The sequence below is a fragment of the Pholcus phalangioides genome, unplaced genomic scaffold (assembly GCF_987345545.1).
Source record: "Pholcus phalangioides strain wild (caught in Gottingen) unplaced genomic scaffold, Ppha-v1.0 ptg000017l_1, whole genome shotgun sequence".
Classification (NCBI taxonomy): Eukaryota; Metazoa; Arthropoda; class Arachnida; order Araneae; family Pholcidae; genus Pholcus; species Pholcus phalangioides.
The window spans coordinates 24297359-24313806 of NW_028301610.1; the positions used below are offsets into that span (position 1 = coordinate 24297359).

Below are 16448 nucleotides of genomic sequence, written 5' to 3' on the forward strand. Positions count from 1 at the left end.
TAAAACTCCGAGCAGCAATGGAGTGGCGAAACTGTGACGGGGAGAAAAGAGACTGAGAAATCTTTTTCGGTTTTTTATATTTGGCTGAAAAGAGATGTATTTGTGAAATGATAATCGAAAAGAAATTCATTCCCCCGAGTGTCGATGAGATATTTGTGGAGATAGGCTAGGTTGGGTTGACCATACATCCCGTATTTCTCGGACATTTCCGTATATTCACGTAACTTTTGCCATCCCGACTTTTTCTTTTTGTAGAAATGTACCGTTTCAAGGAAGACGGGTCATGTCTCCAGTGGTGTAGATCAGAGGTCTTCAACTTTTTTCTAGTCGCGAGCACTGCCTGTACCTATATCATCAAAAGAAGAGCACCTTTACGGCACGTTTGACAGACGAATGCATGAAATCAGGATTATTTCAATCCTTGAATGTAATTTGTACAAACGGTTAATTAGAAAGTGCTCGCGAGCACCAAATCAGACGCAAGCATCGAGCACTCTGGGTGTTTCAGGGAGCACCATATGGTCAAAAACCATATGGTACTCCTGAAGCTCGTGCGCGACCCGTTGCCCCCAACAGGCATCTGCAATTGAAGATGCCTGTTGTAGATTCTAGCATGCTTCCCGGTATGCAAGAGGGGTCTAGGTTGGATTTCATGCGGAGACAAGATGACTTTTCTTTCCAAGTTCATCTCAGCATAATATACAGAAAATGGGCTGAGGAAAAGCCATCTATCTCTATGTCCTGTTTCTTCACGTGTTTTCAACAGAGATGCCATTGGCGTACGCAAAGGGGGGGGGGGGTGTTCTAACCCCCAAGCCAAGATTATAATGTTATTTTGCAGGAAAAAACGTAAACCCACCCTAGAAGGAAAAAAAAATCTGAACCCCTCACCCGCGAGAAAATTCTGCGTACGCCTATGAGAGACTCATTTATGGTTTTGCCGCCTGTGAGCTAGACGAATTTTGCCGCCCTTCTCCCATTTTAGTCTAATTTTCTTGGCCTTGCTCCCCCCCCCGGGTACACCACTGTGTCTGGGCAGAGGTGGATTTATTGAGGGTTATACAAATTTCGCTGCCCTTCTCCCATTCTACTAATTTTCTCGGTAACTCATTCCTCAAATTTGTTGCTCGGACTATAGCCAGGTTAGCCCCCCCCCCCCCCCTGTAAATATGCCACTGGTTTTCAATAAAGCCAATTCGAACTTTTATTCGTTTATTGAAATCAAGGATTAAAATCATCTTCCCAACTCTTAATTATATGTATTTTACTCAATATTCAACTCTTTTATTACTATTATTACGACTTTTTAAAAGCATATTCATATTTTTTGCGTAGAATTCATTTTAATACACTGCAATTAGCAGTAGTGCTTCATTTCCCACCATTGGTGATTTTCACATTTCATTCCATACCGTGCACCGCCCAGACTCTATCGACCATTGTCAACGATTAGGGACCTAATATTGCGTCCAAATGCCAGTGGCATGAATTCAATCCAGCTGACAAAGTTGTGCGTGTGTTCCCCCCTCTGTTCTACTTAGCTCTTCCCCTCCTCGTTCTCCATGGCATCCCCCCACATATATAACGTACCTTTCACAGAACTAATCCTTCTATTATATATTGTACATGGAAGTGAGAAAGAGAACACGTAGGTGAGGGCGAAAAAGCAAGGTATTGTTCACATCTCTTATTTCTCTGTAACTTTCTTACCTAATTATCTACTGTCTGCACAGTTCGTCCGCACCCTTATTGCTGTTTTTTCTTTACTTTTCTTCCTTTTAATAACGTACGAAAAAGGCTACCATATTTATCCACTATACGTCTAATACAGAACATTCAAATTTATCACCAACAGCTTGTACGCGAAGGGGGGTTAAATATATAAATATTTTTAACAAAGATGTGTGTATTTGCATCACATATTTACTTTAACGAAACTATGCATTTTGCATCAGTGGAAGCATAATAGAACCACCCCGGCCAGAAAATTACGGACGAGGGGTCCTTTCGTGATTATTTGGATTATTTAACCCCCCCCCCCCTCCCTTCCTCCCCACAAGCACTATCAAAGTTGAAGTGCACAACCAACTTATTTTATCAGTACTACTTTTTAAATAATATTTTTTTCGAAGCAAGAGCGGATAGCCATGAAACGTGAGTTCCGTTGCAGTCGCACATGTCGCAAACTCTTGAGGGTGGCTCCTTGACCACCATATCCATTGATAATAGATTCAAGTATAGTATTTACAATTCGTGTTTATTCGAATACACCCATGGTAAAACAGCGTATTGTGTTGCTCTATATTGTGTACAGTGGTATATTGCGTGTTGTGATGCTTTTTGGGTATCGAAACACACGGAAATGCACAAACTCACAATGCGCCATACACCATGCTATACAACACACCGACCGCAATACACTTAAATACACAACACAGCATCGTGACACTTAAATACACAACACAGCATCGTGACACCGGTAGTGCCGCCTTTACGTATGGAGCCCACTCGAGCCTGACCAACACTTTCTATAGCAGAAAGCCTCCGCTCGAAGCTCGTGACATCATTGAAGTTGCCCATTTCACCTATGAACATTGGATATACTGCAGAAAAAGGTAAAGATTTCGCATACGTCGGACTGCTATATCCAATACAGGTGAAATGGACGATTTCAGTGACGTCAAAGCTTTCTGCTATAGAAGGTGTTGGCCTGACCCAGGGCCTCAAGTGCAGAGTGAGTCATGATAACGCGATCTAATTATAATTTTCGAGAGTAAGTATGTATACTGGTTAGGTAGGTATTTCTAGCCAGCTAGGTGATCTATCCCTCTGATGAACTTAAGACGGCCCTAATAGCCGGGTATTGGGCTGAACGAACGAACGCCAGGGGCTCTGCCACCGGACTTATCCCGTTGCCGAGATCTCTTCCAGCCCAGCTTCGTGGCAGAGTCTGGGACAAAGTGAGTACACCTAACAGTCTGAGTGTGTAGCTAGTGTTGTGTTTGATATAAAAGTGATGCCAACAGCACGCGGTGTTCCCCCTCCCAAGTACTAACCGCACCCGATGCTGCTTAACTTCGGTGATCGGACGGGAACCGCTGTTTTCAGCATGGTATGGCCGTTGGCCCGGGCATTGGGCTGAAATCTTTGTAGATTCCCAGGCCAGGATTTTTCATGTATATCTCTATGGTAAATTTACAGTGTAAAAAACAAGAGAATGTGATAGGATCCATCCAGCACCTCCTAGAGAGAGAAGGCTTCCTCACGCTGCTCGTGACGTCAGTAAGTAGTCCATTTTCCCTCAGAATATTCAGGAAAAAAAATTCCCTGCTCGTGCTTGTATCATCGTTGTGCGGAAAAGAAATGATCGGGCCCGGAATTGGCAATTTCTATGCCCCATATCCAATCAACATGCGGTATTTGTGAGCCAAACAGGAAGATTCTACACCAAAATAAAAAGAAACGAAATAGGATGCTGTGGTTTAAAATGTGGCAAACTTGCTAGGTAGACGTTACAGATGAACTTGGCAACCCGTGCAGAGGCCTTCTATCTCTAGGAGATGCTGATCCATCCCGGACCGAATCTTTTTTTTTTTTCGTTTGAAAAATGACGATAAAAAGTGAAACAAAATTACACCGTGAATTTAAAAAAAATAGACTTGAAAATTTTTTATAACACAATTTTATTGCAAAATTCGGTCACTGTAGTTATTGTAGGTCACTGTAATGCATTTCGTTCTTCAGAAACAATGAATAAAATTTTAATCACAAAAAAAAACAACAAAATTTTCTTAACAAATCTGATTTGAGTTCTCTTTGAATATTTTAATATATATAATAATATTTTATTATCATCGACGAAACACATGTTTGCCACAGAATCGGAATACCAATAATCGAACCAAGTGGATAAATATCGGAACAAGCTCTGTCGGCATAAGCAAGTGGATTTTTTGCAATGGCGGGTTGCGAAAACCTTCCCTTGCACATTAAACAATCATAAAAGAAGTCTAGAACTCATCAACACGTCCGATGAACAGTATCATCCCGTTCCTCTTGTCATATATCAAGAATAAAAATGGATGATTACAACGAAATTGTGTTACCATTCTGTCACATACTTTCTGAGCTACCTCTTTTGTTACCGCAGCAGCAACACTGCCTTCTTCGTTGACGTCAATCACAGCTTTGTGAAGAATTTCTGAAACCAATATCTCATGATTACTCAAGGGTTTGAAATCGGTTCCCTTTCCAAATACCTTTTTGAGTCCTAAACTTTCAAAAACAGTTACCATTGATTTCGAATACTCCAGGTTAAATTTAGGCAAGAACACCTCGACACTCTCTTCAGTCATGTTACACCTCAAGTTCTCAATAAAATCTACGTTCACTTGTTTCTCAAGTTGCGGGAGGCCAGTGTAAGATTCTGGTAGCAATAGAAGCATTGATACGTCGTCACCTTTATAAGGAAGTTCCAAAGCTTTGTATTGAGGCGTCTCTAAATAACGAAAATTTTCTTCGATGGTCATGGTGGGAACTTGTAGAGGGTTACGTTTTGAGCCTTTATTATAAAAAAATGCTAGAAAAGTGAATACGCGTTCGAAGGGATGCTCCCATTTACCCATGAAGTACACTGCACTTAGAAGAATAACAACAGTACGCGGATCCAAGAAATCACAGATTTCCGTAATCATTCCTCTAGTTTTCTCTTCGACCCATCTATTGATTTTCTGAATAATGAGTTTCACGTCGTTCTTGAAGTCAACTTCCCACCCTTCGGCACTATAATTTGTCTTCAAATCATTCAGATATTGGGGTACTAGAGAACAAGTGTTACTACTAACGACTCCATTAGCTACAGTCAGGATATAAGAATCAGATGTCTTTTGAGATATTAACGTCAAGAGTCTTTTAAAAGCCTCGTGGACACTCCCTGAATCAAGTTCAGTCGATTCGTAACCGAGTGCATGTCTCAATTCTCGCTCAGTTTCACCTTCAGTTCCTCTAAGAAGCGTTGACATCGCGGCGCAAATACTGAAAGGTGAAAAGAATATATTGCCATCTTCTTCTGACAGCTTATGATACAGACGAAGTGCCAAGTCATTACAGGACTCGATCAAACGCTCGTCCTGCAATTAAAAAAAATCTATATTTTCGTAAATGCAGGCTTAGAACAGAACATTTACAAAAGCCTTCAAAAATGACATAATACATTTACTGAATCGAAACCCAACGATGAAGAGGGGCACCCCCCCAGGGAATTCCAGCTCCAGAATGTGGGGGACCATGTTGTCAAGGCAGATCCCCCCTTAGGGATGTACAACATGATTGGTCGCACCGGGCCCCACGCTTTGAGGGGGCCCAGCACTCACGGTAATAGAAGTGAACAAAATATATCTCAATGAATTTTTTTTTAATGAATGCATTTTAAACAGGGGGCCCAATTAAAAAGTGGGATCCAAAATTATTGAAGGACTTTCAGTATTTCTTTCATTAATTCTGAATTTCCAACAATTCTGAAAAAAATATTTCTTTCATTAGTTTTGAATTTTCATAGGTACTGATGTATATATATTTTTAATTTATTTTCTTATTCATGAATCATCAATCCTAAATTTCCATTAGGTCCTAATTTTCATTAGTTTTGGAATTATTTCTTTCATTAGTTTGGAATCCTTTTCGGTTCTGAATTTTCATCAAATTGAAGTTTTCATTAATTTTTGCGTTAGTTTACATTTTTAAATTGTGTTTATATTTTTCAACATTTATAATGAATGAATTTTTGGATGCCGATTCTTCCCCTCCCCCCTCCGAAACTGTGAAGACGTCCCCGGCCCTGCAATTATTTCCGCACCGGGCGCCGCGACTGGCAGGGGCAACCCTGTGTCAAGGTACAGTATTTGATTCCCGGTAGCTTAATTATAATGAAGGATTCCATCATCTCTTCATAGATCTTCGAATTCCTTCGGCACGGTGATTATTTGTTCCAGGGGGGGGGGGGAGATATATCGATTTACTGCACTGGGTTTTCGATTTCTGGAAAAAAAACCCTATCAAAAACTAGGTTATTAGGTCATACATTGAGCACAGTTGCCGTTTTCACCCTTCTTAATACCGTTAAATCAGAAATAACCGCTCAATGTAAATGAGCCTTAACCAATAGTCGATACTTCTCTCGAGAAACGGACGATTATAGAAACAAAAGTGGAAAATTTACGATCATATATCAGGAATTAGAGGAAAAGAGATTATTCTAGTTAGATTTTTCTTTTTCATTGTTCCCCCATTCGTTCCTCGTTCTAAAACAAGCATCGTGGTTGTCTTTTTTCCTTCTAAACGAGAGGTTTTCAAATTAAAACCGAAGTTAAGTATATAACTAGTATATAACTAACTTATATACTGATAATAACCAGTATATAACCACTGGTTATTTGTGGAGATGAAGATTACAAGGAAGAAAATTCATCACTGCCCCCACGGGGACTCGAACCCGTCTCTCGCTTGCCCGGTCTCTCCACAAATAACCAGTCTCTCAATGAATCTTGTAGTGACAAGTGGAGAGGACATTTCTATATGTAGGTGGCCATCTGGTTGGCCTATGTCATTCACGAGCTATTAGTTGATTGTTGACGCCGTCCATGTACGGTGCCTTCCAACATATATATACGCTCCAAGGTTGAAACATTCTATCTGCTTTCATAGCTTAGATGGTAGAGCACTCGCCCGGCAAGCGAGAAACCGGGGATCGAGTCCCCGTGGGGGCAGTGATGAATTTTCTTCCTTGTAATCCTCATCTCCACAAATAACCAGTCTCTCAATGAATCTTGTATTGTGACAAGTGGAGAGGACATTTCTATATTCATATAATTAGATATTGATCATTATACAGTCAACGCTTGTTATAACAACTCGTCCCGTTGAAAACTGACGTATTATCGGGTGTGGTTGCTGTATCGAACGGATAACATATATATGATGATTGCTGTATCAAAACATTTGGGGCTTATCCCAGGGTCGTAACTAGGATTTTTTCCTCCCGGGGCAAACATGATTCAGCCACCCAAACAACTTTAAAATTCGATAATTTTATAACGGTGTTCTTTGTTCCCACCTGAAACTGCCACCCGGGGCAGTTGCCTCCACCCGATCCCTCTAGTTCCGGCTCTGCTTATCCGACGGGTCGTTGTAGTAGAGTTATCGCTGTAACATGGGGTCGTTATAACGAGCGTCGACTGTACATAAGTAATAGAGACTATTTATATACCTTTGTAGGTATAACTGTGACATGCTGCTGGATAAATCAGCACCTTCTAGAGATAGAAGGCCTCCGCGGTTTGCTTGTGACGTCAGTGAGTAGTCCATTTTTCCTCAGAATATTCAGGGGGAAAAATTCCCTGCTCATGCCAGTATCATCGTTGTGAGGAAAAGAAATGATTGAAAGATGATGTCACCTCAGTACACAACACAGCATCATGGCACCGGCAGTGCCGTCTTTACGTATGGAGCCCACCCGAGCCTGACCAACACCTTCTATAGCAGAAGGCCTCCGCTAGAAGCTCGTGACATCACTGAAGTTGCCCATTTCACCTATGAACATTGGATATACTGCAGAAAAAGGTAAAGATTTCGCATACGTCGGACTGCTATATCCAATGACTACAGGTGAAATGGACGACGTCGGTGACGTCAAAGCTTTCTGCTATAGAAGGTGTTGGCCTGACCCGGGGCCTCAAGTGCAGAGTGAGTCATGATAACGCGATCTAATTATAACTTTCGAGAGTAAGTACTGTATGTATACTGGTTACGTAGGTATTTCTAGCCAGATAGGTGATCTAGCCCGCTGATGAACTTAAGACGGCCCTGGAAGCCGGGTATTGGGCTGAAATCGTTGTAGATTCCCAGGCCAGGATTTTTCATGTATCTCTCTGGTAAATTTACAGTGTGAAAAACAAGAGAATGTGATAGGATCCATCCAGCACCTCCTAGAGAGAGAGAATGATTCCTCACGCTGCTCGTGACATCAGTAAGTAGTCCATTTTCCCTCAGAATATTCAGGGAAAAAAATTCCCTGTTCGTGCCTGTATCATCGCTGTGTGGAAAAGAAATGGTCGGGCTCGGAATTGGCAATTGCTATGCCCCACATCCAATCAACATGCGGTATTTGTGAGGCAAACAGGAAGATTCTACACCAAAATAAGAAGAAACGAAATAGGATGCTGTGGTTTAAAATGTGGCAAACTTGCTAGGTAGACGTTACAGATGAACTTGGCAACCCGTGCAGAAGCCTTCTATCTCTAGGAGATGCCATCCCGGACTGAATCTTTTTTTTTTTTTCGTTTGAAAAATGACGATAAAAAGTGAAACAAAATTACACAATGAATTGCAAAAAATTGACTTGAAAATTTTTTATAACACAATTTTATTGCAAAATTCGGTCACTGTAGTTATTGTAGGTCACTGTAATACATTTCGTTCTTCAGATCAGTGGCGTCGGAGCCGGGGGTGCTGTGGGTGCTCGAGCACCCACGGAAGTTTGTAGAGCGGGTTCGAGCACCCACAGAATTGATTCAAAAATCGAAATTTCCTATATGAATCTCAAGACGGGCACCCACAGGTTCGAAACAGTTCCGATGCCCCTGCTTCAGATGCTGTGTTTCAAAATGTGGCAAACTTGCTAGGTAGTCTGAATGACGTTTATGGCAAACAGTGCAGAGGCCATCTATCTCTAGGAGGTGCTGGATAAATACGATACAAGTTTTGAAAACCTTGTTCTAACGTAATGGCATTTTAGAAAAGGAAGGGAGGAAAAATAGAAAAGTAAGAAAAAAAAAACAGATGAAAGGAAAACATTATATTACTATACTCTCTCGTAGGAATGAAGTATATTTATTTCTCGTTTTACCCCCTCACCTACCTGTTTTTCTTCCCCTTTTATGTACATGTATATAGTACAACCTATTTCACTTTGGAATAGAAGTTTTTCCTCCTCAGCACGGACATGAACTACTTCTTTTTATAGGGTTACAACAAAGTTTGTGGTGAGAGGGGAGGAAGGAAAACCGATAGATTTGTTTGAATTTATTCCACTGGCGTTTGGACGCAATATTACGTCTTCGATCGTAAAGTGGTTAAGGCTATAAGGGCAATAAAGGGCAAATAAGGCAATTTTTTTTTTTTTTACAAAATATAGTGATATTGCGTATTTACGATCGCAAGTTCCTGCATTTTTGTCGATGATGTATTGCAAACCTAAGTATGAAGGCACATTTTTAATTAAACCTATATAGATATTACTAATATGAAAATAACAACGGTTAAATTATTTTTCATTCAGTGAGAATTAAATTATCGAGTCAGCCGGAGGACCACTCTTATCATTAGACAAATCCATGATTTGCTAATTATAAAAATCGGAATAGAAAAATAACTAACGAACGGATTTGAATTCGATTAATTGAAAAGATATATATTATGTAAATTCCGCTATTTTTTTTGTGCAAAACAACAACAAATCGTTATTTTCATGATTTTAACATATTTTAAGAAGAGCTTTTTCCCGATTGTGAGCAGGTAACACTGCTTTCCCCCCCAGCAAGAAACTTTACTCCGCCCATCTCTTTTATTTTCCTCACTATGACACAAAAACACCTGCCATGCGTTGTGGCTTTATAGAAAGAGAAAATACTTTTGTTTTAGGAAAAAAAAACCTTTTTATATCATTTATACACACACACACACTGAGCGTATATTCCTTTCTCTATTTTTCTTGCTCCTTCTTCTCGTCTAAAGTTGAACAAGAGCTAACTCCGCCCACCAGGGGCGTAGCCAGAAATTTCGTTCGGGGGGGGGGACCACTTTCATTTTGGGGGGGTCCAAAGTGACAGAACAATGGATTTGGCCATCTTTTTCCCTTTTTTCGGTCATTTTCTCACATTTCGGGGGGGGACCAGACCCCCAAGTCCCCCCCCCCCCCGCTACGCCCTTGCCGCCCACTAAAGTTGATTGATTGGGGATGACAATGTTTTATTGTAAAAACAGCTTAATTGCGTTTTTAGAAGACGAAATATATACGGCACTGATTTTTGAATTCTCATTGATGAGCGATTTAGGTTTTCTGAACATTGTTCAGCAATGGTCCAGAAAAAAGCGAATGGAATGCTCGGAGGAAGGGGTTTCATTCTTAAAAGGCAGCTTTTCCGAGGTTTAGTTCGTCCTGGACTGGAGTATGCCGTAAGGTTTTAGAGGGACATAGACTTGGTTGGGTGGGGGTGAGCAGAGAAGAGTTATGCGTGCTCTTGTTGGTACACAAAGCTTGAGCTATGAAGAGAGAGACTTGATTTCTTGAATATGTTTACATTGGAAAAACAGCGGTGTTGGGAGAATATGTGATCGAAGAAATTTTCAACTGGTGAATAAGATGAACCATGAGTTATTAGCACCCCGTCAATCAACTGCTTCGACAAAGGGACACCGGTATCATTTAGTAAGGGTTAAAAGGTTGTGGTGTTTCAAGGATTTTTTCTCTAATAGGGTTGTTAATAAATGGGATAGCTTACCTCTGGGGGATGTGAATTCTAACACAATTGATACGTTTAAAAAGAAGTACGACAGACATAGCGGGATAAATCGAGAAGCTATCCATACTTAGATAAGACAACCATAATCTTTTTTATGGGTTATAAAATTATACTTATATAAATTTATATAGGTATAATTTTTTTTTGTGGTGATAGTGCTTTTATATTGGGTATTTTAGTTATATTTGACATCCACATTTTTTATGGGCATGATTTTTGTCAGCCACATCGTTAAGCAATTGCCTATTGTGGCCATCGTATTTGTGTGTGTATCTGTATTATATTTATCTGAAAAGTGTTTTGTTTTAACGATTGGGGGTAAACATGCTACCACTTTCACAAGCGGATAATGGCTCTTCGGACGTGGAGTGATATTCCTCACACACCTCCCTCGTCACCAATACGCTTTTTTTAGTAAATGGGGGAAGGATTCCATGTAACCGCTTGTGTTCGTTTGTTTTCTAAAACACAACCATCACACAAGAAAAAATACGTGAAAAATAAAGATCTGAACTTACATCATTTTCCAAAGCCATTGTGTTTTACGGTTTGTTTTACTCTCAACACTTCAAACGATTCAAAAAATAGATCCTTCCGATATTGTTACATAGACTAGCGAATCAAGGCAATATCTCGCATAAACGGACACGCGAGATAACGTTATAAGAATGACTAATGTCCTATAAGTTGCAATCAAAGACAAGAAATTGTGTGAAAGGTCAGAACGGTACTAGCCCGAAAAACTTTCACCCCTTCATGTATCTATCCGTCACTTCTTTGTTGTCACAGCAACTGAGTTTACCTTGCATTGTGCCGCCATATATCACGAGACTGTTGAAAAAAAATCCTGCCTCCCCCCCCCCCCCCATATATTCTTTCCCACCAAATCTCGGTGATATCGGTTTCATCGTCAGATAAAACAGTTATTTCATCCGTTGTACATGCAATTTAACCCTCCTCCACGGCAGTTTTCTTCGATATTTTTCAAATGAAGAGCACCAGTCCATCACTAACAAACGCAACGGAGTGCAGCATGAACCCCGATCCTGAAGAAGGGCCTCAAGGTTCGGATCTTAGCAATACTTTTCACGGGCTCCTCTGTAATGAATTTATAGCGTGAAAGAAAAAAAAAAGAGAATCGTCCCTGGCCCGAAGGCTGGAGCCCTGTCAGCCCCCTTCTCGTGTGGGGGGGGGGCATAGGGTGCCTCCCGAGACAAGATTAAAATGTTTTTGAAATTTAAAAAAAACCACAAAACACCCCCTTCGAAAGAAACGATGAACCTTTCCTTCAGAAAATTCTACGTGCGGCTATGATGTCGAGGGCCGCAACTGGGATGGGGAGGGGGGGGAAGGAAGCATGCGGGTCTAGTGCCCCGGATCAGAGAGGGGGGGGCGGCGCGAATTTCACCCTTTAACTTCTACTTCAACATTACAGGGGGAGGGCGCCAAAATTTGTGCTTTCCCGGCTGACCAAGCATCTAGTTGCGGCCCTGATGATGTCCGTCATCAGAAGAACAGTACTCGTATTATACAACCTTTATACCTACTCTATAATGTTGTGATTGCCAATATAAGTCAAAAATCGGCTTCTTGGCAATTTCCCCCTCCCGTTTCTTGTGAGAGCAGAGCTTTTGCTTTTAAAAAAAATATTGTTTTTTTAAAGAATAAAATATTGCTTTTTTAAAGAATAAAATATTGCTTTTTTAAAAAATAAAATATTACTTTTTTAAAGAATAAAATATTGATTGATTGAAAAAAAAATCCATGACATATATAGGGCCTATGCTTAAATTAAGAAAAGTATAATGTGAATTATTGAACGGGATATGGTTTAATAAGGGTTCAAAAATGATAAAACAAATTGATATTTCACTCCTCCCAAATGTAAAAATGATGAAATATTCATTCTCGAAACTTCAATTCTAATCTTTTTTGAGTTGCCTCTACTTAATATTTAATATACAGGGTGATTCAAATTGTTTGTCCATAGGACTATCTCTGCAACCGTTGACTTTAGAGAGAAGTATACTTTTAAATATAAAACGTTTTCAAATGAGAATGCGGTTTTTTAAAATGTCGTAATTTATTTGAGGGGCCGTACATACACAGACATGCAAACATTGACTTAAAGCTCGTCAGTAGTAATGAATGTTCAGCTTTGCGCTGGGGGGGGGGGGGGGGCAGAACAACATAATCATAGTACAATAAAAAATAATCACTAAAAAAATTATTTTTTTTTAATTTTAATTCAAAGTTCGTTAAATACAGCACCTCAGTGGCACTGGAACCTAGAGGGCTGTGCCACATAACCCCCCCCCCCCGAAACAACGTTCCGAGGTCGCAGAGTCCCTTAATAATTCATGAATATTCAATGCGATCCCAACCTGCATACGCCCTTGTGGGCCGTATATACGAATGTCTAGCATACCTAGACCCCCCAGTGACGTAGCGAAGTGTGGTGGCACCGGGTGCTGAGTTTTAATTATTCGCCCCCTGTGTTTCCACCAAAATATAAAATGAAATTTATTGAAGCAATTTTTTTAATTCAATTGTTTAAGAGGGCATAATGCTAATTAGTTTGTAAACAATTTTTTATGAAAAAGGGGGGGGGGGGCGCGCGCGCGGTAGCCCAGGTCGATAAGATACTCGCCTAAAGTACCAAAGGATGTTTAGAGGTGTCGCGAGTTCGATACCCGGTTCGTCCTTGTCAGAAAACTATCCTGATACAGGGGTACAACATAAATGGCCACGTGACCGCAGAAAAAATTGCTATCGCAGGGAGTCCCCCATCGAGGGGTTAACGCACCCAACGGTTACAGCGTACCAACCTCTCGATGAGTATGACCAGTTAGGGATGACATGGATTTTTAGTTATTTGAAAACCATGTTATAAAATAAATGTCAAAAACTGGATAAAAAGTCTAAAAACATAACAAATCTCTTGAAAATCTTAAAAACAAAAATATTTTATTAAAAGAAAAAACATAACAGTGCCATAATGTGAAAATAGATAATGATGTTTAGCGAAATGATGTTGAAGAAAAAAAAAACCACTGAGATTACTCAAGCTGACTGATATTTATAATTTGAAAATTTTACACTGGAGTAAATTAAAATTGGAGTAATTCAAAACAACAGCATCTTACAACTATCATTGCAATTTTTTAGCCCACTTGCATTTAAATTTAACAAAAAAAAAATGTTAACCATTTCTAACTGAACTTTCAGAAAAATTCACTTTTGTTGATACAAATTATATCACACTAAAACGAAATATTGATTAGAGAACTTGCCAATTTTAAGCAGTAGAGTATACTTTTATTTTACAAAATAATCGTAATAATAACCGTTGGAAAAAATATATAAAAATAGGTAACAAAAGTATCAAAAATTATCTCAATAAAAATAAAAAAAAACTAACTTTTTGCAATAATCGAATGCTGTTATTCAATACTGAAACGAGAAAAATAAAAAGTAACCATAAAAATTTTGAAAATTGCTCCATACTATATGAACAAAACCAATACTTCAAAAATAAAATAAAAAATTATAAAAATAAAATTATATGATTAGCCACATATATAAAATATGCAAAATGAAGTAGAACATTATACACAATATAAGTAAAAAAACACACACATACTCACAAGAGTAGATTGACCTGAGAAAACATGTCACAATTTATAAAATTTTAAACAAAACTAAACTTGCAAAAGTTTGAGGTAGCACTTACAAGCACAGTCGAGTAGAGAGCTATAAATGTAAGTTAGGAAGTAAAAACACAAAATACTAACATAAAAAACAAAATTTTGTTGTTTTAAGGGAAGCAAATTAGAACCACACACAAATTCATTTCTAAAACTTGGTGAAAACACAGTTTACCACAAAAAATGTACATTAATAAAGGAAATAATTTATCACAATATCATTAAACAATTATTTATTTGCTTTTCAAAAAAGAAAACATCCACCCACATAACTCCCAACATTACTGCTTGAGGCTGTTTTAAATGTAGTATAGGCAGGGTTGTCTGAAGAGCATCACTAGCCCCCGTGCCAAGTGATTTTTCTGACATCCTACCCGACAAATTCATGAAAATTTCAACTACTTCTCAATCTTTGGAGGCCCCAAGTTCGTGCCCAGTGGACTCATACGTTAAGACCGCACTGAGTATAGGTGAAGTTCACAATAATATTGCTTGAATTTTTTTGTGAAACTACAGGTGAAATATGAGCTATTATAGTCACCCTGAGTAAAATAAATTGTACTACATAAACTAGTACAACTACTTTGTGCATATGGAGATCATTTCTTTGAAAACAGTGCACAGTATGGTTACAAATACACTACAAACATTTTACATATTATATTTTCAGTAATCATTCAACCAAGCCTAATTTAAAATAACACATGCCTAAATTGATATTTTATATGCCAGTGTTGGGCATGTAGTTGAAAAATATATATATGCGCAGGACACATGTTGGGGCAATAAATTTATCCAGCCCTGCATCCAACACAAAATGTGTGAGCTAGCTAGCCGCAGGCCCTTGATGCCTGACATATGGTCAAATCATAACAGTATTTGCATGATGTATTTAGTTGGGGGCTTTCTCCCCACTATGCAGTCACTTCATGCAGTCAAGGATTATATAGCATGGGTTTATACGATAACAGCCCATTTTGAATGGCTGCTTCCATGCCCAAGCTAAGTTTCAAACCCAGGGCTATCAACTACAAATTCATGACCGTGATTTAATGAATTCCTTGATTTAACAATTTTTTAGAAGTTTCTGTGTGAATATTTGTGTTAATCACTGCCTCGATATACGAATGTTCCTTCATTTAATGAATAAAAGCATCAACTTAACTGATTTGTTAAATCAGGGTTCGACTGTACTTAACTCATGGCTGCTTGTTAGCTCAAATGGATGTGTAGGAAATGGTAGATGCTTTGATAAATGACACTCAAAGAACTATAATTTTGCTGCTGTAAAATACAGAGAAAAAGAAAAGAACCCAACTTTTGTTTGATTGAAAAACTTCAACTCCATTCAACACCTTTGGGATAAGTTAGAGTAATTGTTGAAAGACCAAAATAGCTGTCCACCAAACCAAGAAATATAGTCCAGGGTCATAATTTTATGCACATATAGAGGTTAATAATACTGGGACATAACAATTTCAAGTTCATTCTGATTGGTTAATTGTCCAATCTCCCACACCGGGATAAAAACGCAGACCTTTGACATGGAGGTTGGTGAACTGGTATTGTACCGGATTCAGCAAAGCGCATTACAATGCCTGTATATAGTATGTAAAATTTATAAAAAAAGTCAGAAATATACAAAAACATAGAATATAATATGAAAGACAAATCTTCGAAACATCAACAAAATATATGCTAGACTGTGAAAAAATCACTTCAAACATCATAAACCTTAAATGAAGTCATTGTCTACTTTGCGCAGTTACCATTACCAAAATTCAATACTTTTTTAACCTTACTGTGCTATTATTTATGAATAGTCAATTATTATTTTTTAAATTCATTTTATAATTTTACCTGGATTTTTTTTCCTCAAAAAAAAGCTAGATAATAAAATAATAGTTTTGGAAAATATTTCAAAATATTTATAAACTTGTAAAAATTTCACACACATTTTATTATTTTTATAGTAAAAAATCTATAAACTGTATATTAAAAATTTTTTTTACTGGTTATCGCTTGATACTTACGTTCATATATAAGATAATATACTTATATTTATATTAAGATATTTTATTTAATAAAAGGAATTAACTTATGCTTCAAGACATCTATAAATTTAACATCACAGAATTAATGTTTTGAAACGATTGCTGCAACT

General features: G+C 38.5%; 1 protein-coding gene and 1 pseudogene across 2 annotated transcripts; both read right to left on the reverse strand.

The window, feature by feature from the left end:
• Positions 1–3017: 3017 nt before the first annotated feature.
• Positions 3018–3126, reverse strand: LOC149072582 (5S ribosomal RNA; annotated as a pseudogene).
• A 546-nt stretch (positions 3127–3672) lies between these two features.
• On the reverse strand, positions 3673–14247 carry LOC149072583 (iripin-2-like). Of its 2 annotated transcripts, none has more exons than XM_089246865.1 (2): positions 11096–11368; positions 3673–5129 (listed from the first exon to the last, which is right to left on the reverse strand). In XM_089246865.1, the coding sequence occupies exons 1-2, from the start codon at positions 11111–11113 to the stop codon at positions 4011–4013; spliced, it is 1137 nt and encodes a 378-aa protein (XP_089102991.1). In that variant the 5' UTR covers positions 11114–11368; the 3' UTR covers positions 3673–4010. The 2 variants fall into 2 exon arrangements, with proteins under 2 accessions (XP_089102991.1, XP_089102990.1); XM_089246864.1 differs by lacking the exon at positions 11096–11368 and adding an exon at positions 13999–14247 and having other exon boundaries at positions 3695–5129.
• Positions 14248–16448: the final 2201 nt, after the last annotated feature.